Source organism: Ornithodoros turicata, unplaced genomic scaffold, assembly GCF_037126465.1.
Source record: "Ornithodoros turicata isolate Travis unplaced genomic scaffold, ASM3712646v1 Chromosome166, whole genome shotgun sequence".
NCBI classification, from domain to species: Eukaryota; Metazoa; Arthropoda; class Arachnida; order Ixodida; family Argasidae; genus Ornithodoros; species Ornithodoros turicata.
The window spans coordinates 70,319-88,332 of NW_026999324.1; the positions used below are offsets into that span (position 1 = coordinate 70,319).

General features: G+C 44.4%; 1 protein-coding gene and 1 long non-coding RNA gene across 2 annotated transcripts in view; one reads left to right on the forward strand and one right to left on the reverse strand.

The window, feature by feature from the left end:
- The window catches only part of LOC135372731 (uncharacterized), a 35,081-nt gene extending 22,177 nt beyond the window's left edge, over positions 1–12,904 (forward strand). Inside the window, exon 7 of the mRNA XM_064606218.1 lies at positions 9,836–12,904. Coding sequence (XP_064462288.1) covers positions 9,836–9,897 — 62 coding nt within the window. The 3' untranslated portion in view covers positions 9,898–12,904. The remainder of the gene's footprint in view (positions 1–9,835) is intronic.
- Positions 12,905–13,960: 1,056 nt separating this feature from the next.
- On the reverse strand, positions 13,961–15,315 carry LOC135372735 (uncharacterized). Its single transcript, XR_010416091.1, has 4 exons — positions 15,149–15,315; positions 14,949–15,074; positions 14,168–14,229; positions 13,961–14,033 (listed from the first exon to the last, which is right to left on the reverse strand). It is a non-coding gene; the product is annotated as an uncharacterized LOC135372735 (long non-coding RNA).
- Positions 15,316–18,014: the final 2,699 nt, after the last annotated feature.

The window sequence follows — 18,014 nt, forward strand, 5'->3', positions numbered from 1 at the left end:
CCCATGCATTGGGAAAGCTTGGCAATCGAATTTTCAATGAAAGCATGTGTTTGGGAACCACATTGCGGCATAGAAGCTATGAGGTCCACGTCGGAGATGAAATCGAACTTTGAAGGTTCACATTAAGAGGCCATACCCGTCGGGAGCAACTCCGATTCACGATTTTCTCGATTCTAGATGGTGCCACGGTCGCCGTCCTTATCACGCCGTTCGCCTCCGACTGCGAAATAATCCCCATTGTGCGTGGTTCACGTCGCGAGTTTAAGGCGGCGCGCACCCTTTGCGCTCTTTGCCGAGAGGTAAAGTGTCGGACTTTGACACGAAAGGTCCGCAGTTCGATTCGAGACATTCACGTCTTTTTGCGTGTCTCCTATTGCTATATGAGTACTTTATTTTGTTGTTGTTGTTGTGTTTGTTGTCTGTAATTTTTGTTGCTCTTCGTATTGTTTTACTAGTGCATACTTACTGTATGCCGACGTACAAGTGTGATCGGATAGTACGGATGACAATATGGGCAAAGCTCGCCCAAGATGTTGGTATCTCGGAGGCTCTCAACTGGATGTACCAGCGGCTGTAATTAGGCCATAAACACACAGCGCTTACAGTGCAAGTCACGAAAATCTAGTGCTCTAAACAGTATTCCCTTCTTTTTTTTTTTTTGTACTCGCTTACATGCAATTTACCTTGATAATAACTCTATATTCATGCAAAAATGACATTTTGGTATGTATATTTCTGGTAAGTAAGCATTATCAAATATTTGAATTCATTTACAGGGCGTTGGTGCAAAATACTTTTCAAAATTTTCATCTCAGAATAGACTTCTTTACCCGAAAACTTCAGTAATCCGTTCCCCTATGTTCCCTCTTCTGTTTCTTTCACATTACATCGGCTCAGAAAAGTGATGTCAGTCGACAACCCCAGTAACAGGGGACTCCCTTCTTCTCGCCTTGGTGTGCCAGTTGCAAAACCGTACAAAGAAGGCGAAGGGCAATAAAGGCTTCGGGTCGACCCAACCAAGGAAGATACGGGAAGGTCGAGCGGCGAGGCCTCCCAGCGGGAGTCGCGATATTCCCACAGACTTTTTTTTTTTCTGGACGCCAAGAGGAAGGATTCGACAAAAATAAAAGGACACAGACTAGAAAGATATTAACAATGGTCACCTGACAACATAACAGGTTCTTGTTTGAGTGTTGCAAAAAGTGCAGTTCGGTCTCCTTATCACGTGGGACAGGAAAATCACTATTCTTGTAGGGCAACACAGATGCAATTACAAAATTGGCGTTTCCAGAGATGAATATGAGCGCTAGTTGCCAAATGAAGGAATGATCACTGAGAAGTCGTTTCCTATATTCAAAGCTTGCCCGAGATGCCGGATTTTCCTCCCCGGAAAAAAATGTCCCCGGGAAGAAACATCCCCAGGAAAAGCCCCAGAGAAATCTTCTCCGCAAGAACGAAAGCCGTTCGATCGAACGCCGGACATTTCGTCCAAGACAATCTGATCGAACACCGTTTGATCGAAACGGCAGCGGTCGTTTGATTTTTTATTGGTTCGTTTGAAGGAGATGCATACTCTCAACAAGATTGAACTAAAGTATTATATGGCTGTTAATAGAATATCTTTATTTTATACTATGGCGAAATTTCCTTCTTAGCATTCAGACTTCCGGTGCCTTTCGTGTACATATCACTATCATCGTTCCCTGTCGTCAGCAATGAAAAGGGTTCCCAGAAGAAGCACAGGCTATTGGCTGCTCCCAACTTGAAGACATTTTCTATGCGTCCCACTTGTTCGCGGGATACAACAACTTGATTTCAGGATGATAGGTGGGGAGTTTCATCGCCGGGCGCGATACTCTACCGCATTGCTGGAGGTGAATGGGTCCCGTTACAATTTCACGGGATACTTCCGCATTGTTCCATTCAATTTAGTTTCCTTTCGGATGGGAGAGAGTAAAAAGCCAGAAGGCTGTGCTGTTCGTGAATGACAAAGGTCCGCAAATAACCAGTGGCCTCCTCTCTTTAGCTGAAAAAAAAAGCAAGAAACAAACAAACAAAGAAGCGGAGAACACTTATTGCCTGCTCCGTATGTTCGAGTCAGAAGTTACAGAAAAAGAGGTGCTAAGGACACGCTGCGAGCTTCGAACTCCCTTCGAAGAATCATCTTTCGAACAAACGGCGTCGCTCAACCGCCTTCGATCAAACTGCGTTCGACCAAACGGCGTTCGACCAAACGGCGTTCGATCAAATGCTGTTATGCTGTTTACGTTGTTTCTTACTCATGTTTGTACGTTATCAATTACTTTTCTTCAACTAACAGCTTAGGATTTCGGAATATCCAGTTATAATGTGATAAGGAGGATGCGATGGACTGTGGACGGTGGACTGTCAAAAACAAGCCTAAACTAACCAAACCTCTGAAAACTAACCTAGGACCCGGTTCTAAACTAGGTTCCCACTGGGGACGATTTCGCCGTATCCCGGAAATCACAGGAGCGCCGTTGTGAACAGCTGAGGAAACGGATCATAGCCGATCAAGCTTTATCACATTATTTATTTAAGTTGGGAGACGGATTTTTTAAATTAACATTGATGCTAACGCATAGTAAAACGATTGAACAAGGAACATAAATGCACCCGCTGCGCCGTTGTGCCGACTACATCTGTTCTTTCTGTTCCTCTCTCGCAAATTTTGCTGAGTACTGACAACGCGGTAAGATTAGGAAGCGATTATCCATCAGCAAATAAATCTTGACTATGACACGAGGTGATTCATCACTAGTGATTTTCCAAGGTCCTGCTGCCTTCTACTTATTTCTGGCAGATATGTGCTACAGAATACTGGGCGCCATGACCTTCTGTATTCGTACCAACGAAAGTAAACGCATATGCCCACTATCCTGAGGCTCTGACTTCACGCTCGCTGAACGTGGGTATGGTCGGACTTATTCACAATAAGATTATACTGTGATGTCCAATGAGGTGGTGTCACGAGATTGGAAGCATTTTGAAAAGCTCATACTTTAGAAACGATTCAAGTGTGCCGCTTGGATAGACGCCATGAACTGTAAGAACTTTCGCGATCGTCACGCTAGCCCCCCCCCCCCACCCTCCCCCATATGTTATTTTCTCCTCGGATTTGCACTATTTGCGTGGGTCGGCTAGTGGCAGTTAGGGGGGGCTCGGGCCCCCCGTAGCCTCCCCGTAGCTACGCCACTGACCGGAATACTAGTATTTTCATATATAGTTCTTTTTTTGTTGGTGGTGGTGGCCAGACAATGATGTTGATGTACAGTATTTTCAGCAGAAGCGGAGTTGTAAGGGCAATGAAACAACTGAATAAGTGGGTGTAGAGCTTTTATAACCCATAAACATCGGCACCGAAAAAGATGTAAGGACAACTGTAAAACCTGTGTCTCACCGACAGTAGAGAAATACAAGCATCCAGCGAACGATATCGGTAGCGCACTAATGCAGCGAACTATATCCATTTAATGTTGTTCGTTGAATGGAATGCAGATTTCATTATTCATTAATACGTGAAAAAAAAAAGAACCCTATGTCTCCCAATTTCAACAAATGCGCAAAGCGAACGATAACACTCGGTCGGCTGTGATGTGCTTCATCGACTATCTAGGTTTCAGTTTTTACTTGCATCTATATTTAATGGGCTTTTAGTGCACAATTATCCGCACTTTACCCACCACACACTTTCTTTTCGTAGTAAACAAGTTGTACATTATTGTTTTTCATCTTCGCTGGCTAGTCTATTTGCGAGCACGAAATGCTATGCATTCCAGTTATTTGATTTCTAATACAATAGCCACAAAACTCATAAACTTCATAATCAACACCATCCCATTCAGTGGTCATTCACTAGAGTGCTCACCCCGTGTCTCTTTGGCCTTTCCGTTTTCAGCCTTCTGATTTTCGGCTTTCTGATAGTTCGACGTTATGATTTTCGGCCTTTTGATACGCTCAATACTTACACTCAGTCAGTCTAAATAAATGAATTGCATTTAGCAACAGCTATTCAAAAAAAAAAAAACAAGAAATAAAAAAGGAGAAGGAAGCTCCTAAAACTCTTTGAACTCCGTCTTTATGTACGCGAGGAGGTCTCGGAGCACGAATTCCGTCTCATAATGCGCTTATTATTACCCGGAAACTTCAGTACTCCTTGGTTTCAGTACACCAGACCTTTCGTTCAGCTGGTTCAGCGTAGAGTCACTAGTTCAGTGGCGAATCCCCAGTGACCCGGAGCTTTTCCTGATCTTCCTCAGAAGGCTTTCCTTCGTTTGCGGTGCAAAGAACGACGGGTACAGGTTTTGGGTCATCCAACGCGGAACCAGCAAGAAGTGTCGAAAGATGAAAAATCCAGGGAACCGGTATCGAAAAATTGGCCGTATCTCAAATAACGTGATCGAAGTCCCCGTTGAAAAATAAACAACATGAACATGAAAATGCAAACACCGAACTTTTACTAATCTAATCATCAACTACCTAATGTGCTGTTCCGTCGCGTCCACCCCGCTAAGCCTAAGCAGCCAAAGATGTGGCTCTCGTTCGCTAAAATGACTTGGACAGACCCCGAAAAACTAGGGAACACGAAGGGACAGACAAACACGAAGTCTCAAAAACAGCTGTTTGTGTCTGTCCCTTCGCGTCCCCTAGTCTCAGGGTTTTACATCATGCATCATCTTCACCAGCTCGCTTGCTTCCTAGCAATTTTTTCATCGAAAGTTGTTGAGTTTGTGTGGTAAATAGTGATGTCGGACTTTTAAACACGGCATATCACCGTACCAAGCAATCGAGCATTGTCGTTGGTTTTCCTTCTTTAGCGAACGTGAATTTGGGTTCCGGAAAAGACTGCTGCCCATTGCGTGGGCGGAAATAATTGTGCAGCGGTCGCTTGATCGATTTTTCTTATTGGTTCACGTGGAGCGTTGACGAAAAAAAAAAAGATAAAAATGAAAATAAATCGATCAATAAAAGAAAGAAAGAAAAGAACAAAGAAACCTGGCAGTTCTAAATGCAGTTATCCTGATGAACATTTATTTGTGTGTAATCCTCTTGATCGCTGTTTCCACATTACGAACATTACAGGGCAATGAAAGATGGAAGTCACTGAAAAGGTTAGCCAGCTGTAGGGGTCGAACCCACATCTTCTTCACCCACTCCTACAGCTGGCTAACCTTTTCAGTGACTTCATTTCTTTCATCGTTAATTTCATAGGCAAATTGAGGCTTTGTGTGTGTTTGTCCTTACTATGTTGTTCCAGCCTCAGAGCATCAGTTCTCTCATATTACAGGGCAGTCATGTTGAACGTTACTGGAATATTTGTAAAGTCGGCCTTCCACTAATCGTAAATACGGCAGATTCTCGTTAGCCTTATGAGACAGTTGTCTGAGTAAGCACAAACCCGGCAAAATCGGGCAAATTGACGTTTCATGTGAAGCGAATAAACTCATCTCAATTCTCTATACGCGCACCGAAAAAAGAAGACGGTTGTTGGCCTGTGGTTGTTGGCGACAATGCCGGCTCAGACGATAATCCCTTTACGACCAGCTAAGTAAGCTTTTGTTCTGGTCTGCAAGGTCATGCCCTAAGTCAGCGGTCCAGGAAAGTAATGTGGAACGCACGCGCACGCTTGCTCGGCGGAAGGATACGGTCCGCGCGGTTTTGCTGTATCGTCAGAATGATGCCGTTCAGTGGACTTTTAGTGGGTGATTTTGCGTACTCACATTTCATGCTTTTTTATAAAAACGATCTATCAATTCCTGAAACATATCGGGAGAAAGTAAATGGAACGTTTTTTTTTTCGAAATGGCTATAGAAGTTTAATAAAAACCTGTCCAAAGAGGCAGGGGAAAAATTGTGTATTTTTTTCATGTTCATGACGTCGCCGTAAAGTACATACGACATGTATGAGAAACCTAATAACATTATTCTGTTCATCCCGTCTTCCTCTTTATTGTGAAATCACCCGCGTCAAAATCTGCGCGATAGTTACCGAGAAAAAGCACATGATATGTTCCATAGGAAATACATTGGGACGGAGAGCTGGTGTGCCCTCTTAAGGCAGAACTTTGGCGTTTTGGAAAGAAGGTCTGTGAGGTGCGACGACAGATGCACACTTGCAGGATTGACGGAGAGAGTTGATGAATGGACGTGCTCTTCACGGCGTTTCACAGTAGGTTTGCGAACCGAGCGACGGAGGACTGACCGAAGAGAAGCGAATTCTTCTTCTTGACAACGTTGCCAATCGGAAAATTCTTGGGTATGCCAAAAGTGTGAGCATCCTACCGACGGGAAATTGAAGTTTTTATATTTGACCTTACACTGCTGGCAATATGGTGCTTCAAGTAAAAAAACCCCTTCTGCCAAGAAGGAGTTGCCATTCTAAGTTGGTGAAAAATAGTTTGATAAATTCCTTGATAACCAGTGCCCTGACCAAGTCTTACTCCAAATCGTGTTCAGTGCTGTCATGCTACAGACCGCCAAGTTACAAAGAGCAGGCTACGAGATTAAGCTAATCCAGCACAATTTACTTGCACCGTTTCAAGTTCGCCCGAAATGTTTAATGGAAGAAAAAGAGAAAAAAAATGCAGTAGTTCCGTACTACCACAAGATACCACATAATTTGAAGGCTATGTCGAAGGAGATGGGGGTCCGTCTCCTCTCTAGGAACAACTTCAGGTTAGATCGTTTAACGCCTTTGGTCAACCCCTATGGTCCCAGACGGCGGTGCTGGCGTGGGAACGAGACAGGCGAAAACGTCTTTTGAGAGAAGCATTGGCCATACAGAGTGTGGACAATTGTATTAGTGTGTCGTCTGTATCTATCCACCCGGCCTTCAAGCGGCTCCTCTGACCTTCCTTCAACTCACTTTGTCCTCAATTCCATATTCCCCCTCTCTCTGTCTTCCCACGCACCATCTACATGTTCATGAAGTTCGTTATTATATATTAAACGTCTTGCTGGTTTTGAGCCCTCGTGTTAGTGTTTGTTTACGTGTCTTGATCGCTCAGGCTTGCCTATCATGACAATATGGAGCCTTTGTGTCAACTTTCAGCCAATATGGGGAAAATCCTGGCAATGCTTCGCCTTTGTGGGTCAATATTCTGTGCTTCCTGAGGACGTTCGTGGGACCTTGGTTGCCTGCTGAGAACACGCGCAATACATGTAACAACACTTTTTCAGTACAGCCTGGTTGCTCAATATATTTAAGAGAAATACTAAGAAGCTGAGGCTGAATATAACAAAATGAGAGGCTCAGCGAAACTGAAGTTCGAAAATGATCAGCAGAATCATCCACTACCGCCAGAACGCGGTCGAACAAGTTTGAATCTCGATGGGTGGATGCCACATCCCAGACTGCCCCACCACTGCCACACCAACGCAACTGCCTCAACTAGCCTTGGCTACGATCCTCGACTGAAGCACACTGTGACAAAATCCGTAGCCAACGGAAGCTCCGGAGCAAGCGTTGCCAATTGGTTTCGAAATTGCGCCTGCTTTCACCAGCTAAAAATACGCTACGTTCCCTCGACTGATTCGGTATGCCTTCCTGCGGCCACCCACAGAGAAATTAGAGCTCCGTCCAGCTCCTTCCTCAGTTCCTCTTTTGGTCTTCCTCCCCGCCTTTCCTTCTAACCTCTGTCCGTATGGTTTAGCTGGCCTTCAAGAAAGCCACCTTTGCCGTTATGTGCAGTGATTGTTACTGAAAAGAACATTGTGTGAGCATCATCATCGTCGTCATCACTGCCTCTGACATTTCATCACTTTCACCGTGGCGTTCATAAAAGCGATGAACTAGGCCACTAGACTTCATAGGCCAGAATCGACGCATCGACATGTACTAGCTCTTTAATTCGACCCTTTACGAACCTTTTGCGAACCTTACGAACCTTACGAAGTCTTAATGCTATCTTCTATAACGTCTAACTTGAATAAAAGTCGGCTATGGTAGCACGCCTGCTGTTCACACCTTTATTCATCGGTATATGACCTGGCCAAATGAAGATATCATCTGGACCACCACTGTGTCATCACGCGACCAGCTGGGCGACACCGTCATTAATTTTTTGTGTGCCTGACATGGCGCGGTCGACAGGAGTTCCACTCTATTACGGGGCAAGATGGTTCCATATTCAGTCGGTTCCGATTCCCTGCGGCATCTATTTTGTACAGTTCAGTACTCACTGTTGTGTTCACCTCCTTTTCGGAGCAGAATAGAATTTTTGCGCGCTTGTCTCCCAAGCTCTCTTAGAGATCAGGAAAGTTCCTTATCTTGTACATTTTTCTCCTCGCCGCGGAACACCATCTAAGGCTGATTAGCAATATATGCGAGTTTAACGTGACGAATTTACGTCATTTTATGGCTTCGATCACGGATGATTGTGTTAACAAGAAGTTAGTTTTCATTTTCTACATTAATCTTACGCAAGTTCGGTGGAACGCTTTGCCACTGAAGTCTCTCAGGAAAATCAGTCGCTCTACCAAGACAAGCTCGTACTACCTATTACCGAGCTAATGCCTTTCATAAAACGCCTGATGTTCCATACCTTTATCCATCACTATCAATCTTGGTCAAATGTTGATATAATCTGGACTGCCGCTTTTGTCATTACCGGCCGTCAGCGACTAGCCAGTCTTCCATTTTTTGTCCCTCGAAGTTCCCCGCTTATTGTATTCCTTACTGTTTTCATTCATTGGTGATTAAATATTGGTAACGATTTCCGTTCCTGCAGGATGTATTTCGGTTGTTTTTGTGCCTCAGCTCTTTCGGTGTCGGGCTCCGTTCTCGTTTCTGTTCCCGATTTTGGTAAGACGAATGAAAATACATTTTTGTTTCTGTTTCGGTTTCTGGTGTTAGTAACGAAACCATTATCGTTTCTGTTTCTATTTTTGTTTCCGATGAAATTCAGGTAGATACCGTTCATAGTTTCAGCATCTGTTTCCCGTCACAATCCCTGGTTGCGTGGCACGAAACAGAAAAATGTTCGAAGGTTCATGATTCATATAGCCGCGGAGATGCATTTTGTACTCAAATAGCGCACAATACACGACGGGAAAGTCATTGGCTATCCAAGTGAGTTTGGACAACGTCGCATGTCTTCATGTACAGTTCTACGTATATCACATGTATGTTTATTTTTGCCAAGGAAAAAACAAAGAGAATTCGCGTGCCGATGCTTTCATTTCAACGACTCAGCTGAAATGACGATGGGTCTAAAGTTGAATAACTCTCATACGATTCACGTTATTGGACCGCAATTTGGATTCAGACACAGGCGTTCATCTGTGTGTACGTCCATGGTGCGATCTGTTTAATGAACGCAACAACACAGCGCAGCAACCATCGACGACACAACATAGGCGCTGAGTAACAGCTGAAGTTTATGCTGTGCACCGCAGGAAAATAAAAGGGTAATGGGAGGGAACAAGGGAATACAGGGCACATTGGCTACACAGGAGAAGCCTCTAGATAGGCAATCTCCCGTAGTTGAAGCTCAATGCAAAGTGCACTGACAGCTTTCTTTTCTGTCACGCATCGTGAGAGATTCGAATATCGCTCTAGTGCACTGATCTCTCTGTCTGGCGAAAACCCGAGTGCTCCCTAATATAGGTCAGTAGCCAGATGCTCCTGAGTGCAGCGCCAAATTGTTTTCTGTCCCTGATTTTAGAGATGTAGCATGTTACATAAGCCTATCATTAAGGTACCTCCCCGTCTGGCTTACGCACGAATTGTCACAGGTCACCGGAATGTCATAATGGACAAAGTCGCTCTACTTTCCGTGCTATACAATAATCGTTTCTCCTTTTTTTCCTACAGCTGTGCTTCTTGAAGCAATGTGCAAGGAAATACAGCGAGATAAAAGCGCTGTCCCGTCGTAACTGGAACCTACCAGACAGCCATTACGACGAAATGGATGCCTGTGCTAAATATCCATGACATGACGTTCATCTGCTCCAGATTACCTGGTCGTGTCGTGCTTGGTACTTCGATTCGTCTAAGTGGCTGCTGCCGCTGTCTTGTGTTCAATATTGCTGTTCAATATGTCACTCTATAACAGATTGATGCTCATTTGCCACTTGTGCGATAATTGTTCAAACTGTGCTACAAGAGCTATAACGTGAGGTTGCGTAAAGTTGGAGGCAACTCAAAACGCGGCTGATTCTTGGATGGTTATCCTACATCACGCGCTCTGAGTGCCGTCAAACTACTTTGCAAGTGTAGGTTATCCGGATGGTTTTAAATTTGGTTTGCGAATGTCAAGGCGAACGACAGGACAGAGATAACCATGACACATTACGCGTTTTAAATACGCAATAACACTTGTCACTTGTACACCTGGTTCGGTTGGGTTAGGTTAAAGGGAGACTCCGCAAGGATTTTTTTTTTTTTGTAAAGGTGAGCATCACACCGAACACGGAGCACTTCTCGATGCCGAATACAACAAACTAATGCTTTTTGCGCTGGTAGTTAATTCGTAAATGATGACAATGACAATGACAATGATGATGACCGAAATGCGAAGAGCAAAAGAAAAAAAACAAAAGTTCCGTACTAGGGTGTTTCGTCCGGAGCAGGATACTATGACGTCACCCACCAGCATTATCGTCCGCTTGGAAACCTGTGTTCTCCTCGGATGACGTCAGCAGTAAGGTGGACTAGTGTTAGTGGTCTATGCGAAGCATTGCAGGCGTGTACCCCTCGATTCAAGCCGGGCACGTGATCTTTGACAAAATGCGATTGCCGCACACAAAGCGTTTTTTTTTTTTCGAACTGCGACGACCTCAGTGTTCCAGTGTGTGGCTATTTTCAGTGTAGAAGTTTTCTTTTTTTTTTTTTCAAAGCAGCTTGCTTGTGCAGCTCACAAAGCAGCTATTTCATGTGACCGTGTCAGAAGACTCAACGTGCTAGATCGCGGTTTTACTAGTGGAATAGTTTTGCGCCCTGATAACAGGTACCCTTCACAAACTTATTGAGTGGTTCATTGCACTTTTTTTCTTCCTCTGAGCTTTTTGCTTCGTCATGGAGGACAAAAAGTGTAAGTGTCCCACTTACGTACGTCCATGCATAGATTATGAACCGTGCACTTGTTTATTGAGACTATTTGTGTCAGAGTCGAACCAATCTGAAACGAACACTGTTACTAACAGTCACTCACCCTGACGGGAGGACATCACGTTCCACGTGACCTTCCGACGCCACTCGCTCAAACGTCGCCCACCTACGCATTGCTGATGAAGGCCCAATAAGGCCGAAACAGCTGTCCAATGCTGGTGTGGCGACGTATTTTTCCTCAACTGTTACTAACCGTTATTTTTGGCCGAGCCGGAACTGCACCAAACCGCAACCGTAAACGCCGTTTTGGAGCTGAACTAGAACTGAACCGTTGCGCGGTTGCGCAACTTTGAAGGTTGCGCGTGAACATAAAAACACATTTTTCTTTTTCTTTTGATTAATTACTGCAGTGACCCGCTTCGGCAGGAGATTTTTCTCTAAAAGATGTCCACTGAAGGTGCCAAAGGGGTAGTAGCCACATCGAAAGCGACGGCGCCATGAATAATGTTTTTGCGTGAAATTCATTTGAATTTTTATTTAAATAATGACCGCCTCCCACTCATTCAGCGCAGCTTGTAGGAGGGGTCAGACAGATACTTAACAAATGAACATTCTTATAAAAAGATAAACATATGTAATTATATAAGAATACAAATATACAAGTTCTTCGATTGGTGCACCGGTTCGCGAATTTAACTGAAACATCCGATATATTGCTCTCCTCGCTGAGGGGGATGGCAGTCCCTCCATGGCACCGTCACTGCTAGCAGATAACAATGTTTATCTTTCGTCATGAAAAGAGTTGACGGCGTCCGCCGCGATGAGCTATTTCTGTCAACGATACTTTAGGTGGTCATGCTTAACCTTCATAGACATAAGCCGTAAGCATAAGTAAGCATAAGTAGTCAGCCGTTGAGCCGTTTGTTTGCGATGGGATAATGTATCAATTGTCTCTGTTGTAAATGTGATGATTGTTATTGAATGAAGTTATGCGGTGTTAAACTTTGTTAAAGATTGTTTGTGTAACGTTAATGTTGTATGCTGATGATCAAAAATAGTGGAGGCCTCACTCAGACAATCCATCTTCCTTAAATGCGTGATATACGGATGATGAACTGCCAGCTTCTCCGCGCAGACTGAAAAACATCCAAGTTGGCTTCGTGAGCCTTATTCTTGTCATTGAAGCTCGCGCATACCGACATTAACGTACTGGTTGAGATAACATACAGATAATGCACAGAAAACATATTTCAGAAACTGCATGTATGTGTGGCATTTGCGGGGCTCTCTGCCCTGGTCAAGGTGAAACACAGCGCATGCAAGAAAGAATACATACTCTTGAGCTAATGGCTCAGAAGCTGTCACGTGACGATTAGTTCGGCGGAAATCTGGTGATTCAGTCGCGCGCGATCGAGACAGATGTGGAACCATCTAGTAGCGAGAGTACTATCCATCGCTCAGCACACCTCTAATTCTAGTTCACTATATCAGAAGTGTGTTTATCTGAGCGACCTATAGCTTCACAGAGAAGCTCGCTTTGTAATAAATATACGCAGTTCTGGAACGAGATATTTTCGATATACCACATCCTTTGTCGTGATTTCGTTGCTGAGTCAGGAGGACAGGCGACAAGCCGAGGACAAACGGCAGAGGACAATAAGAATGTACGCGTGTGTGCACTGCCGCGCATTTTAGTATTTCAGATCTGCCGCTCAACGTAAGCAACTACGAAGGAAGTCCACCCTGTAAGCAATGTTTCAAGCTTAGCTGTGTAAACGTAGTGTAGTATTTGGTGCAATTGCCTTGCAATAAAGCTTCGATATCAATCAGAGTTGATGGCTGATTATCACCTTGACTGTTTGGTAGTGCTAGCAAATCAGCAAGTGAGCTGAGGTCAATGCAACCGGCACGTCCCGTGATGATAATGAAAGGGCGCAGACTAGCTGGTTCATACTGACGACCTGAGCAGACAACGAGGCGCAAATAACAGATGAGTTCTCAGACAAGGAACAAAATTTTAGTGGTACCCAAGGCTTAGTCTCCGGGGAGAAGGAATGTGCAGAAAGGATGGGTTGCTGATTCAATAGCCACGTGTAGCTGTCTTAAGTCATTTTCTTGGTTTTCTGGTTGTTTTCAATGGTATAAATCGGACGTGCAATAACTCGTACCTTTTTTGGCATGAATTTATACCCCCGCCTAAGGCATATACTGTCTATACCTTCATGGAAGTATACCTCTGGTGATATATAAATTATACCTCGACAAAGGTATATATAAATATATAGGGGATATACAAACTATACCTCCGTGGAGGTATACATGAACACCTTAGGGGTGCATAAACTATACCTTTGCAAATGGATATATGAATACCCGAGGGTATATAAACGATATCTTGGCGAAGGTATATATGCACACCTTAGACGTGCATAAATTATACCTCTTCGAGCGTGTGCATTATTCCCCTTGGGGCGTACAAAATGGTGCGTAACATGCTGTACGTAACATGGGGCGTTCCATGGTGTACATGAGATATGCTTGGGATGTGCCTTGACAACCACTTGTTGTTACGTGCATCAGCGTTGATATATGCTTGTGCAGTACCTTATTTTATACTGTTGCTTGAACACCAAAACGCACGCCCGAACCATGTATCATTGATCGATGGCAAGCACAAACTACAAAACGTATTTGGCAACTTGACAAGAATATTTATTTTGTTGTCATATAATGGTTTCCAAAGGTAATGAATTCCAAACATTTTACCCTTGGTTTTGTTTCGGAGAGCCCAGCAAGCGCTATCTCAATAAATGTTAATGTGTTAAGTGCCTTCATAGGGTAGATTATGTTAATAATCCAAAAGGTAGCAAAAAAGCAGGAAGGGCTTGTGCTGCTCCGTCACATGCGCAGACCAGCTGCCTGTCAACATAGAGCTCGTAGCTGCGGTGTTTCTCCAGGATGACTGGATGAAGCGGTAGGACGTCGCTTTGAAATTATTGTATTACACAGTATAGCACAAAGAAAGATATGGTAATGAAAGCAGGTGACATTGTGGGTCTCCATTGCTAAATAAAGTTTGAAATAAATAGCACACACCTTAGTGAATAGTGTATCCGTGCTATCTCCACAGCGCAGCGCAATTGCAGCAACTGTGTCATCTGAAAGTGATAAAGCGAGCCGGCAATTGGTTTTACATTTACGACTTCAGCATAAATATTGTAAGTGCATATACCATGCTATGCGGTCAGAGTTCAAGTGTCCCAACACACGAATATGCTTGTGTTCGCTGCCGTGACATGAATGTGTGGGGTAAGATCAATTTGTTTGGCACAGAAAACAACAGGCGGATATAGATAACGCAGCTGGTACTGGGTAGTGTTGAATGTTTCAGAAACTATGTTGTCAGTAGCTACCATGTCAAAACTCAGACGTACATCAGTATATGCGCTGTGCAAGCTAATAGAATACAGCCATGAAAGACAGTGGGCTAGTTGGTATAGGTAACTCATAATCACAAGCGCACAAACACACGGACGAAGGCCAGAAGACAACACTAGCGCACTGTTCTAGTTGTTCGTCTGCGTGCCTTCGTCCGTGTGTGTTTGTGCGCTTCTGACTATGACTTTTTTGTGGATGTGCTACCGTGAGCATTACGAGCGTAAACACCGAGCGGAGGGTAAATGACTTCGTGCCCGCCATGCAGAAGGTCGCAAATACATAAAAGTAACATTAAAACACGACATCGCCGCTCTCGACCGATTTCTTGTTCAAATCGTGCACTGGGCGCCGCCACAAGTCGTGTGCGAGGCCGTTTACCACACACTTGGTGTTCCCTGAATGCTCACGGTAGTACTTATGCAAAACGAATTACGCTTACCTGTATACTGTACACTAGTGATATCCTCTTCACTTTCCTGTTCATTAATGAAGGCTGTTACGGTCGTCAACCCACTCGGGATTGGCATAACCAGTTTCCTCTCTGTATTTCGAACTCCAATAAGGCCTGGAATCAGAGAATACACATTGTTGTAACTGAGGAAAGAGCTCATTGAGGATCCCGTGACAAGGAATACTAACAACTACTATTGTCTGACTCTTGAGGAATGGATAGATGTTTAGCGCCTCCTGGACTGTCAGGGACTTGATATGTTCTTGCCTTGCCTTTGCTGTAACCACCATACTTTCCTTGTAGTGGTCCGTTTCCTCGGGCGCTGATGTTAGTAACCATTCCTGGTGTTGCTGTATGGTGGTGCCATTTTCACCTTCAATTCCAAGGTTGTCCATGTTCTGAAATAAAGTTATGTGCTTCGTGTGAATTAAAATCAGACTGGTGCGAAGGGATCGTATGTGATTTCAATTGGTAACAAGGGAGAACGTATTCAACGATCCTGGAAAGGTCAGCCAGAAGACTGCTTGTTATTTCTTTGAAAAGACGATAGACAAGCAACAGTGTCAGTCGGTGCAATGCAAATGGCAGCATACAAGTGGTACACTAAAAATTCTGGCCTGAAATTGCATCTACAGAATGTCCTGGTAACAACGTCAGAAAGTTGTAATAAAACGTACACTCGGCAAAGGCCCACGGTCCACGACATTTAATCTTATTACGCTTTTGTCACATCCTGCATGATATGGATTTATTCCGTTTTTTTAGCTTTATCCTCATGAAATATCACAACACAGCCCCGAAATTTGTCCAGTTAAGCTCGCTCTTTTATGCTACCAGATAGAATCTGCCGACGTCACTCCAAGTCTGTGTTCACGACCCAGGTGGCAAGAAAAATATCGTTCTTATGTCTTCCTGCTGTCCTACGCGTGTCTAGTTTAGCGCGCCGTTGCTCTCCGTGCAACGAGAGGAGGCTCTTAACCACAGCCCAGACAACTTTAGGAGGAGATGGGGAGGGGGGGGGGAATTGCAATCCCGCAATTTCAGTAGAAGTGAATGATAACTGACGGCACAAATAGCTGTACCATACTTCATTGCATGTGGGTATTTATACAAGGTGCCCCGACTAACACTGCACCAACAGGTTTAAAGGACTTTTAGCATGACATTGAATCTAAATTAGCCCTCCAAGAGGAAGTTTATCAAGAGGAACCATGCATTTTTTTTATTGTTATTTCAGTGAGTCACGTAAGCGCCGCACAATCAAATTTACAAAAGCGCCCGGGGAACGCATCCCGCCTCCCCGTCCCACCCACGGGCCCACGCCGGGCCCGCCGGGTCTGCCGGGCCCACGTCCACGTTATGTGAAGTTTTCTGCTGTGCCCCAGTGAAAGAGCAGAGGGCATTGCGAAGGGGACGCCATTCAGAGGCACGCGCCCCCATTTAACCAGCGTACCTCGTTCTTCGCAGCTACTGATTTTATGCATTGCAGAACACTCCGAAGCAACACAACAAAAATGGGGGTTACTTTAGCGAAGACAGGACGCTTTACGTGAACCAACACTGCAGGGCAGGGTAATATTACCAGTCGCCTGTCCCAATTTATCTGTAGATGTCATTTGCACAGATGAGTGAATTCACTATTTTACAGGCGCATGTGAAGGCTCCCTGGGTACCGTGACGATGTACGTCCTTGTATATCGCGCGCTTTCTTTGTCAGCAGGAAAAAACGCCAACCGGGAGCGTACATAGACGGAAACGGTCGCGATGGCGGTTTCTCAACACACTCTACAACTTTCCAATCTACACCTTAGCTCTACAGTGAAAAATCTCAAAGTTTGCTAGTTAGTTATGCGCAATGAGAATATCAGAGGTGGTTCGGGAACAGAACTTGCGTTTACACCCAGCGGTTTTCATTTACATGGAGCGCATCGTCTTTTTTTAAACCGTTTGTGCGCGTTCGTTTGGACACCCTGTATATAACACGATGTGAATGAGAGGGTTTGTGTACACACATATGCGGGATACTTAGCGCACAATCTTTGGTGCTGGCCCATCTTCTCCTTTTCTGCAGGGATTGGTCTTCTGCTTATGCTTTCCGCGAATGTTCCTCACACCCTCCTCACTTGGATCGAGCTTCGCTCTTTCATTTTTGAATTTTCGCCTCAGGTTCTCTTTCCACAATTGCTAAGATAAACAAAGTTTCGCGAGATACAGGAAGCATAAGTAAAGTAAGTAACTTCTACAGCAGTCAGAAGTATCCATCTGACAGCGTCCTATTAGATGTCTCCTCAGTAAGGAACAACAACCGTACCCCTCCTGTTCCAATAGTATCCATCAAGTGGGGGTACTTCAACAAAAGTAGATCAAGCGCCCTGTCGTGCGCATGGAGACGGAAACCTGAACAGAAAAAGACGTTTTTTTGAATGTAAAAAGATATAGATACAAGCAAAAGAAATCCTAATGCTGATAGCATACGAGTAGCATACTTAGCAGCGGTGGCAGACTAAGCTGCCGTGGCTTACCATGCAATTTTGGCACAGGCTTGAAGCAGCTCTGAAACGATGTGGCGTCTTGCTTTCCCATTTATGGGAGTACCCTTTGACAAGACACTTTCTTGGTTACCAAAGCCGGGAACGACGAATTTTTTTATAATCACCCGTGTCCTGCAGCGGCGTGTGCGCTGTCTCGAGGGAAGCTACAAGCCTGAAAAATGTCAACACTTGGTACTCAAAACAATAAAACTGCCGGAAGTAAGCTTTGTTCTGATACTTAGACAAAAGTTGCACACTTTGATAACCATGCAGTAATTGGTGCATAGGCTTCAGAAATAGTGCTTTACTGTCGGCCCGGGACCATCAGAGGTGCTGCGTCTTCAAAATCTTGCGTGCTGCTCTTCTGACGTGGCCTTCAAGTAATATGCTACAATGATGAAATCTCAAAACAATATAAACTAAAAGAGCCACATTATGAAACGAATTCCGAAATTTACCGTGGTGGCGGTAGTGATCCGGGATTTGTGAGCAATCTTGATTTTTGCAGCTTTTGGTAATCACT